The sequence below is a fragment of the Aquila chrysaetos genome, chromosome 22, assembly GCF_900496995.4.
Source record: "Aquila chrysaetos chrysaetos chromosome 22, bAquChr1.4, whole genome shotgun sequence".
Classification (NCBI taxonomy): domain Eukaryota; kingdom Metazoa; phylum Chordata; class Aves; order Accipitriformes; family Accipitridae; genus Aquila; species Aquila chrysaetos.
This window is the reverse complement of record NC_044025.1, coordinates 10343676-10355691: the sequence shown is the minus strand read 5'-3', so window position 1 is coordinate 10355691 and position 12016 is coordinate 10343676. Positions and strand designations below refer to the sequence as shown.

The 12016-nt window shown below is 48.2% G+C and overlaps 1 protein-coding gene across 2 annotated transcripts in view; it reads right to left on the bottom strand.

Annotated features, from left to right (window-relative positions):
• Positions 1-342: 342 nt before the first annotated feature.
• The window catches only part of STK10 (serine/threonine kinase 10), a 52860-nt gene continuing 41186 nt past the window's right edge, over positions 343-12016 (bottom strand). For both annotated transcript variants that reach the window (XM_029998176.2, XM_041119370.1), the window contains 10 exons: positions 9729-9859; positions 7904-8027; positions 6126-6305; positions 5792-5884; positions 5503-5632; positions 4966-5090; positions 4249-4437; positions 3807-3932; positions 3419-3532; positions 343-3303 (listed from right to left, as the gene is read on the bottom strand). In XM_029998176.2, the coding sequence (XP_029854036.1) occupies positions 3163-3303; positions 3419-3532; positions 3807-3932; positions 4249-4437; positions 4966-5090; positions 5503-5632; positions 5792-5884; positions 6126-6305; positions 7904-8027; positions 9729-9859 (1353 nt within the window). In that variant the 3' untranslated portion in view covers positions 343-3162. The remainder of the gene's footprint in view (positions 3304-3418; positions 3533-3806; positions 3933-4248; positions 4438-4965; positions 5091-5502; positions 5633-5791; positions 5885-6125; positions 6306-7903; positions 8028-9728; positions 9860-12016) is intronic.

Sequence of the window (12016 nt, the reverse complement as noted above, 5' to 3'; positions counted from 1 at the left end):
CCTCAGGCGACAGGATGCAATACTCCTCTTCACCAAGCAGGGTCAGCCGAGCACTATTTTAACACACAACGAAGTCATCGAGGGAACTGCTGCTTCACTTAAAATCTACCAAGAGTTTCAGCTTCATAGCAAAGATGTTACTGCCACTGAGCTGCAGCATGCAGCAGAAGTGTTTCTGAAGCAACTACCTCTATTTTAAAGAGCTGGAAGTTCAGCCTTGCAAGGTTCACATGCCAGAACTGGCTCTGGAGGTTTCTCTAAGTCAGCAAAACCCTGACATGAAGCAAAACTGGTATGAGGCCACAGCCAGTGATCAGGCAGGAAATCAGACACGTACCCAGGTTTCTCAGTCTGTTACTTTATTAGAAGGGTCTTTACATCATAGTGGTGGCCCCACTGAAAACACTTTACAAAATATTAAAAAACCCTTTTAATTCAAAGCCACATTTTAAAAAATGGCATCCCACCCCCCCTCAAAACCAATCTGGGTTTATTCATGGTTCCTTCTGAAGAGGAAACAACAAAAACATCCTCTTTTGAGAGTGGGGGAAAAAAAAAAATACATATAACCACTCTGTAAACACGACATTCAGAACATGTGCCCCCCTGCCCTCTTGCAGGAGAGGGACACGGTACTAGAGACCTGGCACACCCAGAGAGGGAACAGAGAATAGGGAAAGGGCAGGGGACAAAACCATTCCCACCCTCTGTTAGCAAAAGCAAAACTATGTTGCTAGCTCCAGGCTGCAAATAAGCTGGACTGGAGAAAGAGACAACTGATTTACCATGGGGGCATCCCATCAGCTCTTTAAAAGCCCCCAGAAGTAGTCTCCTTCCTCATGGCTGCACAATATCCAGAGAGAGCTGACACTCCCTGGGCTGGTGAAGAGGGCAGTCAGAGGTATGTTACGAACAGCGTGCTGCAGGACATCCTTCTGCAAGTCATACATAACCCATGAAGGACAGGCACCGGGTACAGATTTCTGTGACAACAACCATTTCATAGAATAGCTCCAGCCTGACCCCAGTGGGACCAGGAACAAAACCACTGGGGCTGCTATAACACAGTTCTAATGCAATTAAAAGGCTCAAACCAGCACATTGTCCTGGTTCAGGAACAACCCTCTGCATTCATTAATTTTACATCAGCTCCCAAGCAAGCACTAATGTATCTGACAGGCACAGTCAATGCTTTTGGAGATGGGACAGGCAGCCTTCCTAGGAGGACAGGCTAGTTACTGAAAAGCTGCTATGCAGTCTGCTTGCAAAAGGTCCCAGCCCTTAAACATCCATCTAGGCTATGTTTATTAATAGAGACATTAATGGTATGGATTCAGAAGAAACTTGGAATGGCCCAAATGGATATAGTCTTGCTAGTTTGCAGAAAGCTTATAAATATGTATTATGAACTCTAAATGGGTAGTAAATGCACTTCTCAGATAAAGAGGTGTTAAAGACCTGGGGGCTGACTCCTTCAGCTAGATACCTAGAAGTGTAGCATACCACATACCACCTTTTCCTGAAATGCCAGTATGTCTCTAAATCAACATATAAGACTTTAAAAATAACCACCTTTTTTTTTTTTTTTTTTTTTTTTTTTTTTTAAGCAGAGGCACTTTTTCTTGCTAGGGAAGCAGGCCCAAAACAAACAACGCTGTCCACAGATCAACGGAGAAAAAAAACTTAAGTGCTACCTTACACCTTTTGGTTGTATAAAGAAGAAGGTGCTGCCCGGTGAGGTCCCTGTCCCCCTGTCCAGGTCTGTGCTCTGGGTCCTACCCAGCAGCTCAGCCAAGCACTGCCTTGTGCAGGGGGAGGCAGGCAGAAGGCAGCCCAACTGAGACACGTCACCATGGAGCAGAAAGGACAGAGGGCTGGACCTGCCACTGCTCTGCTGCTCTGCAGCGTGACTCCAACCTGAAAGCCAGGAGAATCATCCAAGAAACTGCGGCACATCATAAGAAGATGAAACAGTGGGGAAAGCGATGCTGGGAGCAACAAGCCACCGGGACCTGTCTTTGCATGTCCTCTTCCCTTGCATCCCGTGTTTCAAGACTCCTTTATTGCTTCCAAATGATGCTTTGCAGCCCATAACCCTGACTGCAGTGGCCAGGCTGGCTGACCCACATGGCCCACATGTATATAGCACTTAAAAAAACAAAACAAAACAAAACAAAAAAAAAAACTCTCAAGCACTTGTGTGATCATGAGAGCTCTGGCAATAACACCCTTCGGCCCCTGACTTGTCCTTACCAGAAGGCACATGACTGTGACCGATACCTCACTGTGACACCGCAGGACTGAGCACTGTTACAAATCTCACCCTCCGCACATACACATACTCTTTTTTAAGACACAAAAGCCTGCAGCCAGCTGAACAGTTTAATTATGCCATAGTCCAGTCTCTGCTAAGATAGTGTTAGCTAGGCACCAGAGGGACTGTGGTGCCAGCAATCTCAGCAAATGAAGAAGCAGAAGCATCTTTGGAAGGGCATCCAGCTGATCCCCTTTCTGCATAGTCTGTATGGGGAGGAAGAGAAAAGAAAAAATGCAATCCTCTCTCCTCAAAGGAGAAAAAAAAAAAAAAAAAAATCACTGTCTCTCCCTTGAGCAAAAAAGGGCCACAGCAGATAGAAATAAATCTAAGGCAAGTGTTGGGGGGCCACAAGGCCAAGGTTAGCCTAAGACAATGCCAAAGCTGCTCTGCCACAGACTAGTCCCTACAGAGGACTGGGAGGAGGAGCAGCCACTGTGGAGAGGGAGGCTGATAACCCCTGTGCAGAGGGCAGGAGCCATCGCCTGTTTCTCCTGTTCAGTGCGGTTATTGCTTCAGTCTGAGCTGACAAGCCTGGTGAGCACCAGGCTCACGTGAGAGGCAACGCGTCCAGCTAACAGTGCAAGTACGATCGCAGAAAAGGTCCTGCCCGGCTTCCCAGCCTGGAGCTGTGCTGAGCAGGCTAGCTCCTGGAAAAGCCACTAAAACTTCCAGTCAGCGTACCCCAGTGCAGGACAGAAGCCACATTTATCCCAGACAGAGTGAGGGGACAGGAGGGTGCTGTTGTAAGAAGAGGCTGCCAAGAGGATCTTCCAAGTCCAAGTTGCCCACCTGCAGCCCAGGAGGACACAGCAAATACCAGCTGGTGGCCTGCCAGCTGTGGGGTGTTATGAGCTCTCTGGAGAGCTGAACAGGACAAACTTGGCATGTTTGGTTGGAGATGCTGGCGTCTGTCCATCTGCCTCTTCGCTCAGCTTGAAGAACATCTCCTGCTCACGCTTCTTCTGGTTCAGCTCATCCTCCAGGGCCTTAAGCAGAAGGGAACACACACAAGAGCTGTATTTGAGATTGCACTGGAGCTACGGACACTGTCCCCTCCACCCAGCCAAGCAGGAGACCCTGCCCATGCTGAGGAGGCACTACCTTCTTCCGTGGCCTCAGCTTGTCTCGCCACTCCTTCATGTGCTGGTTGTGGTTCTCATCCAGGGACTTAAGCTTCTGGGTTTCATGCTCAATCAAGAGGTGACACTTTTCATTCTAAACACAGATCACAAAACAGAACACCCATTAAGCAGCTGGGACTGTAAATCCAGTGATCAAACAGGACTTGCACCAGCCAGAGGCATACAGAGCTCTGAGCTCCAGGGCACACTTAGACACAGCCACAAAAACCTCTCAAGGCAGGGCAACGGGACATCAGGTCTAGTTCTCTGACGGTCCGCTGCAGCCACTTCTTGTGACATGCTCCCTGCGATGGAGCAGAAACAGCACAGAGGCAGCCCCAAGAGACCGAGCCACAAGGGATGGGTACCTGCAGCTGCTGGAGCTCATTTGTGTTGCTCTCGCACTGGGCCTGCATGTCCTTCATCTGCGTCTCGTGCTTCTGCTGCTGGTGCAGCCGCTCTGCTTTTTGCCTCTTCTCTTCCTGCTGAGCAAACTGGAAGAGAGAAAAGCAGGTGCCCGTGTAGGCAGTGTTGCTCTGATCTCTGAACCTGGTTAAGAGACTGGCCAGTGTGCACTATTGTATAGGTAAGAAAGAAAAGCCCTGAGGATGCTTCCCAACACTAGTCACGATAGAAGCAGTGCTGAAAACCACACTTGATGCCACAAAAAGCAATAACCTCTGACTCCCTGCAGTGGGTTAGAAATTTGGCAATAGTTGTCTTTTTCCCTTTTCCCTTCTGCCTGTAGGCCAGCGAAGTACTTCACCCCCAAGCCAAGCCTCAACCCTTGTGCCCTTTGCAAGACCTGACCTGTTTTATCTTCTCCCGCTGCTCGGATGCGCTCCCACTGGAGTGGATGTGAAGGCTCTTCTTGTACATGGCCATGCGTGTCTTCCCTTCGCTTCGCTGGATTTTGGGGAGCCGGGCTTTCTCCTGCTGCTGCCGAATTTTCAGCTGCTCCAACATGCGCTGATTGTATCGCTGCATTTGCTCCCTTTCCTGCAATGGTAGAGGGACAGGTATAAGAGGAGCAGGGACACCTCAGGCCTATAAGAAAGCGCTGAGGAGATCAAAAGAGAGCTGGAGAGCAGATTTGGGAGTTGCAGGGAGGTGGCTGGTGACAGACAGCTCCAAAGGGACAAGAGGTGAGGGCAGCTACTGAACATGCTGTGAAAGCAGAGGAGAAGGGGGCTGGAAGGAAGCAGAAATGACTGCGAGACATGCCAGTCTTCAGTCACTGCTCTGGGAATCCACCATCCCACACACTGGACAGTGACAGATTTCCAGAAAAGCTGCCAAAATTCACAGCTGCTTCTTGTCTGTTAAATGCGTGTGGCACAGAATACGTGTCCCAAGCAAGTAGGCTGACCCGAGCGTTATTCTGGTCCCTTTCCACTAATAATGACCAAGTCCCTTAACCCCTAACCCACCCTTACCCACTTAGAGCCTGGAAGGGAAACACCCTTTCTGGGGACACCCAGGGACCCTGCCGACCAGCACTGGCATAGGAAGGTTCTGACTCTTCACCTTTTCATGCTTCCGGAGCAACTCATGCCTCTGGAGGAAATACTGGTCCTTTAGCTGCTGCTTGACAAGCTGGTGTTTCTCCTGTTGCTGATGCTCTTCGAGATCCCAGATGCACGCCTCCCGGTCTGAGGAAGGGAGAAGGGTCAGGAGACAACCCACCCTGGCCCCCCAGCTAGGTCACACGAAGCGTCCCAACCATGAGCAATCCCTATATGCAGGAGCAGTGCAGCAGATGCGGGGGGGGTGATCGTTCACCTCCTGTTTTCCAAGAGAAATTGGTTGCAAACCATATTGGAGAATCATTTCTTGCAATTATGAAGCCTAATTGGTTCGTATTTGTAAAGAGCTTTGAAGATTAAAGCACTAAGTATTATTATTGTTAAACATTTAGACAGGATCTGGCAAGGCTGTTTTTTCCAAATCCTATTCTGCCAGCTTGCAACTCTGTCACAGCATCTGTTGCGTGGGAAGAGCCAGCGTTGGATAAACCCATCGTTACAGCATTTGCTTTCCTCCTTTACAGCCTTTGCCACCCACCTCTCATGAGCTGCTGCTTTTTGTTCAGGCACTCGCGTTCCTTGTCACAGATCTCTTTTTTGTTCTGGGCGGTTATATTCTTCATGGCTAGCTCCAGGTCCTCCTTCTGCTTGGCCAAAAACTCTTGTTCCTGGAAGAAAACAGCAGTACCACCATGAGCACTCCTTCTGCTGCAACTTGAAAAGCATCTGGTGGTGTTTGAGAAACTGCCAGTCCCTCAGGGAGGAAGGATGCTTCTGTCTACTATGCACTTCCCTGTCTTGGAGTTGTAATCTTCTCTCAGCCTTACCATAGTTTGTTTTTTCTGGGCAAAGTCATCCATCTTGACCTTCATGTTCCCTTTGCGCTGTTGCCGTGGCAGCTTCTCAACTTCATTTTTGACCTTTGGGGAGGGAAATGAGATTTATCAGCAGGTAACTTTAGGCCAAGAACAACCCCACCTAATGTTGCTAAACAGCTGGACCTCAGGAAACACCCAAATATACCACAGAAAAGCAAGAGCTTCCTGCTAAAACACCAACAATTGCTTCCCTCTCAAATCCTGCTATGGAGAAATGCTGAAGCTTTCCTGGAAGAAACAGATGCAGGAAGCCAGCTTTCCTCCATCTTATCCCCATTTTTACCTCCTTCTTCATCTGCTTCAGCTGCTCCAGGAATTTTACATGGTCCCGCTCCTGCTCCAGGCGAATGCGTTTGGCCTCCTCCCGCCGGCGCAGTGAGTGATCTTGTTCCATCTTCTCAATCTGCTGCTTCTGCTGCCGTTCAAGGTTTTCCAGTTCAGTGTCGTAGAACTTCTTCTTTGCCTATAGGGGAAGGGAACAGAGGTCAACCTCAGTGTCCTCTCCACTTCATTTCCTTCCAAAAGCTGTTTGGTTTTTTTTAAAGGAAAAAAAAAGAAAAAAAAAGAAAAAAGAAAAAAAAAGAAAAAAGAAAAAAAAAGAAAAAAGAAAAAAAAAGAAAAAAGAAAAAAAAAGAAAAAAGAAAAAAAAGAAAAAAGAAAAAGAAAAAAAAAGAAAAAGAAAAAAAGAAAAAAGAAAAAAGAAAAAAGAAAAAAGAAAAAAGAAAAAAGAAAAAAGAAAAAAGAAAAAAGAAAAAAGAAAAAAGAAAAAAAGAAAAAAGAAAAAAGAAAAAAGAAAAAAGAAAAAAGAAAAAAGAAAAAAGAAAAAAGAAAAAAGAAAAAAGAAAAAAGAAAAAAAGAAAAAAAAAAAAAAAAAGAAAAAAGAAAAAGAAAAAAGGGGCAGGAGGTTGTCCTTGCATGGATTGAGCCTCTTTACTAAACATAGGGGAGAGAAATTTCAAAATAACACCCCACAAAGCACACAGGGCAGAGCCAGCTCTAGCGTGAGTACAAAGCATTTTTTAACTTGTTCTAGTGCTGATGCACTTCAAGCCTTTCTCCTGCTTACATCCTGATCTGCAACATCCCACTGGGACCCAGGGCCCTGGGCAAATATTAGCAGGCAGTGAAGCTCGAGCATAACGGTTCTTTCTCTGCAGACAAGGATTTCCAAGTTTGAGGGCACTGCGCTCCGACAGCACCCTTGTGTCCAATCTCTCCCTCCCTCCAAGCTGCAGGGATGGAGCACCCGGGTGTCAACGAGAGCAGGTTGCAAACTGCCCCAGAAAAAGGGTAAAGAAGTAGGTTTGGGGCTCTTCCACATAGCACGGTATGGTGAATAAATCTCACAAATGAGAAGTGACTTGCTAAGATGGGAATTCACAGACGTAGCACATCAAGACTGTAGAAATACAACAGAGCACACAAATGAGTGATGGCTCCCAGCCTGCCGCAAGGGGATGGGGTTACCAGGCGTAGATGCTAGGGGAATTAATAAAGGGGTATTTAAAAGATGGCTCATGAAAGCTTTGAAGTGACTTATCTACAAAATTATTTTACTTCAGCAGAAGCTGCCCATGGAGGGACTAAGTATGTAAGCCCAGTTTATCTTTACTCAATTTATGCTCAAAGACTTGCCAGATTTCCTGCTGTCACACACTAGCCACATTGCTTTCTTATTTAAAGGGTTTTTTTCTGTGAAATACAACAGCACTATAAACTGTTTCTCACAGTAGCTGTGAACAGACACACAAGAAAAGATCATTAAAGAGGGAAAGTCCATAACAACCCTTCCCCTGCTACACCCTGCCGGGCAATGGCAGTCAGTGCTTCCCAAGCTGCAGGCTGCACATGCTTAATGCCCACGAAAGCCTCTGTCCTCCACAAACACATCCCACGCCTCAAATCCCAAAGCGGTTCCTCGGCGGTCCTGCTCCCTCCAGCCACGATGCCCCAGGACTGCTGCAACCCAGAGAGCATCGCCCTGCACAAGGGTTTGCAGGGCATCTGTAGACAAGTCAAATGAGCCGATACCCAGGAGCTTCCCCTTCCCTGCCCACGTACCGTCATTTCTTGCTCGAAGCGCCTGAGCATCTGCTCCAGCTGCAGCTGGTGTTTGCTGTTGAGCTGGGCCTGGTTTCGATGCTCCTCCTTCTGAAGGAGACGCAGCTCCCGCAGCTCCTGGCGCCTGCAGAGGGTTAAAATGGAGGGGGAGAGAGAAATACAGTCAGACAAGTTCAGAGGCATGTGCCTAAGCAGAGATGGCAGAATCAATAACCAGAGCACTTCAGGAGGGAATGAAAGCTGCACAGCCATCCCGTAGCACCCTGCCACTTGCTTTGAGCACAGGCAGGAGGTAAACACCAACTGACTGATGCGCTCTCGTGCTCTGTGACACCAGAGCACTGCGAGGAAGCAGGATGCTAATTACGGTAACTGTTGGAAAACTTGTTAGTTTTCACAGGTAAGGCCTGTTAGCATTCACAGCTTCTTAAACGAGCCCCGTCAAAGATCCTAAGGTGATTCTGCAGGCACCGCTCCCCCAGCCAGCACCCAAAATACCTATTCTGTCAGCTGGGTTAGTGCACACTGGTCTTCAGAACACAGCTCAGGCCAAGCTGGTGCTGCTCTGGCCTGGCCCTTGTGCTCCACATCCGTTCTTGCTCATGCCTGGGTGACAGAAAGGGCAGTTTTCCCAAATTCTGACCTATCTACCACAACATTGCATCACTCTTCTCATGCAGCTTCATATCCAATAAAAGGGAGCCTCTGCTCAGACGGTTGCATTTGAGCCCATTTGCCACGTTTGTGCCCAATGGAGCTGGAAATCACTGATGTACCATGCAAAAGGAACAGCAGCAGCAGTTTCCCCATGCCAGATCCCCACCATGACCTTTGCTGCTGTACACTAGCCTTACACATTAAGTACAACCCTCTCTTCCCCCACCTTGCAGATGGAGCAGGCACTATTTAAAAATTTAGAAGGAGCCTCTTCTCAGGGATGCCACCACAGCTAAGAGTGGACCAGGAGAAAGCAGCTGTGCCTGGAAATTCCCTGATAGTATGCATGCTCCTTGTGTTTTATTGGGGTTATATGCACTTCTCACACAAAAATGAGTAGCTAATGAGCTTCTGCATAGATCTTATATTAGGGCCTAGGAATAAGGCTGCTGCAGGGACACAAAATACTTGGGACAGATTATGTTCTCAGGGAGTCCCTCAGAGCAGCACGAGGGAGCCTAGAATAGGGCATCAAGCAAAACAATTTGTATTTTAAGGTCCTTTTCATTTCAGTGCTGCTAATGATAGTAACCCAGCTAGAAACAGCAGTTTCTCTTCCTGAGAATAGGTCATGGAGGTTTGAGAGCCATAAGATCTGCAAAGGAGTCACAAAGGCTTAAGCAGGGAGGATACACCCATGAATATTAAGTGACGCTCAAGGAGTTTACAACTCCCTTGACCTTTCTGTTAATGAAGTCTGAGGAGGTACAAGAACAAAAGGAAGAGGAGCATCTTGAGAAGATTTCTGTGCTTATTTCCCTCGAGCCAGCACATCTACAGCCCTGGAGACACATTCAGTCATCCCCAGAGGACACAACTAGCCACAGCACAAGCATCCCTTGTCACAGCCTTGCTGCATCTTATTCCTGAGCTGCATCCCTCGTTCCACTGCATACAAACAGACCTCAGCTTACGCAGTACAGCAAGCCCCCTGCCAGCCAAGGAAAGGCTAAAAGTAGTGATGTCCACGCTGGACAACTGTCCTGTCCAAGTGGTACCAAGACAGAAAATGAGAGGACTTTAGGTCGCTCCTGGATTTGCTTGCAGAGAAGAAAACCCTGCCCTGGTTCGGCGCCCTGCCCTCCCTCCAGCCCAGTGACCCACTTGCCTGAGAAATCTCATCTCTTCATCCTTCTTCTCATCCTCGCTGATGATCTTCGAGGTGGTGACACTCACCTCTACTCCATCCACCACAAACTTGCGGGTCCGTTTCAGTGTCTTCTTGTGCATCCGGGAATCCTGAGTTCAGCAGGAGAGGAAAGGAGGTGGCAATGAAGCAGCTCCCCGGCTTGTTGCACGGGGTGCTACAGCTGGAAGCCTCAGAGCAATTTTGAAGCCGTCGTTAATGAAGAACATAAGCAAGGAAACCACATCGAGCAAAAAATCATCAACAGATTTGGAGCTGCCATTCGAGCCACGCAGCCTTGCTATCACGCCACGGCACAGTGTGATTTCCACCCTGCAGAAACCTGACCTGGAGGAGAGGCAACCCACCACCTGAAAACCCTTCCTCGCCACGTCCAGCTCCAGCGAAGCCTGATGGGGGATGCTAGGACCCTCCTGAATTGCAGTGCCGAGGAATCCGCACTCGTTGCAATGGTTCCTTTTGAGGCTCCTGGGCCATCTGACCCCCAGGTACCCCCCCACACACTCTTGCAGGTGCGAGGCAGGAAAGTCCCCTGCATCAGGCTGTGACTGCAGATGGAGCTACAGGGAAACAAGCCAGCCCTGCCCAAAGGCTTCAGTGCTGGTGTCCCTCTGGCCCTCATTACAATACCTCACTAATCACAACCAGCTCCAAGCCTCTTACAGTGACCTCCACAAAGCACAGCCCAGGCTCATTTCATTAGCATAGGTAGGCACAAGTGTCAGGAGCACCGTGTCCTCTCCCAGCAGTGCCACAGCAGGTCAGCATCCCCCTGCAAAGTCAGCAGCCCAAGCCTGACTGAAGGATGCATCCAGCGACTCAGTTTCTTTGGAGGGGGAAAAAAAAAAAAAAAAAAAAAAGAAAAAAATAACTTGAATCATGCAGCCCTATGGGGAAAGCACAGTGGTAGAGTGAGCAAAGGCTCCCTGACGTCCTCTTGCTCTTACAGCGATGACCTTTACAGATATAGAAGATGGCAGAAGAGCTTCACGTGAGCCTGCAAGGCCCAAAGCAAGCCCTTGGAGAGCTTGCGGCAATGGAGGAGCCAGAGAAACTCTGAGGGCATGCAACTTGCTCACCGTGTAACAACGTACCACTAAAGTAGCGGTTCAACCAACACAGAGAAATTGGTGCAAAAAGGTTTGCATGAGACCAGCTTAGGTCACGAAGGCTCTTACTGCCCCAAACTGAATTAAAACAGCTGGCGAAAACTCCTGCATTTTCTAGAGGAAAAAAATGCCAACATTCAACTGTCTGTGCCAGCCCCAGTGCCCATTAACACTGGGACTCACTGCCTGAGCCCAGCGACCCAGGGCTGCTGCAGCTGGGCTGGTGCCTGGTCCCCGAGCGGTCCCCAGGCTCTTCCCCACTGTTGAACGAGCAGCTCCCTGCCTTATTCGTGGAGCTACTCAAATGTAGATCTAAAACCAGAATTATTAACTTTCTCCTGGTCTTTTCTGTTATCTCTCATTAGCAGGCCAGCATCCTCTCTGGAACATGACTAAATGCATTTTCAAGCATTCCTGTAAAGTAAATTATTCTCCAGAGAACCGTCTGAGAAACTGTGGTCATACGGGATGCTGACTTTGAGTCCCCACTCTGACCACTCTTCACAGCGCACATACCAGTGTGCCTCTTCCAGCTCCCAAAGGCTTCTGCCAAAGCTGTGAACTCCCAGTATCCATGCAGGTCAGACTTCAGAAATTCAAGCTAGATACTCAAAAGAAGGAGTTCCCTCCTGAAACAGTTGTATCTGAGAAAGTTTGGTTTACCTTTTCAAAACCCTATCCATCTCCTTCTGCCTATTTCTGTCTGTTTTCTCTGCCAGCTACAGCCTCCAAAACTCATCTTTAGATTGCTTATCCCTAATCTTTCTGAAAAAAGAAAAAATAGACCTGGATACTTTTTGCCAAAACTGGTTTTTTTTGTTTGTTTGTTTGTTTTTTTTAAAACTAAACTATAAGCAACTAGAAAAAGAGTCTGGTAATAAAAGAGTCACCTTAACTTTGCAGTTTAGTCTGTGATAAAAAGCATGTAATAGTTAATGTTTACAACTAGAAATGGTTTAACTCTTTGCTGACCCTTCTCTTGGTGCAAGCTGCCTGGCACCCTGTGCCTGAAACCCAGTGGCACCAGGAACATGAGCAAGGGCAGAGCACGGGAGTTTAACCCCGCGAAGCTAAGCCTGGGCAAGCAGCCAGGGTGAGGAGGGAGCAGTACAGCCTGGTACTCCCCCGTGCACTCACAGC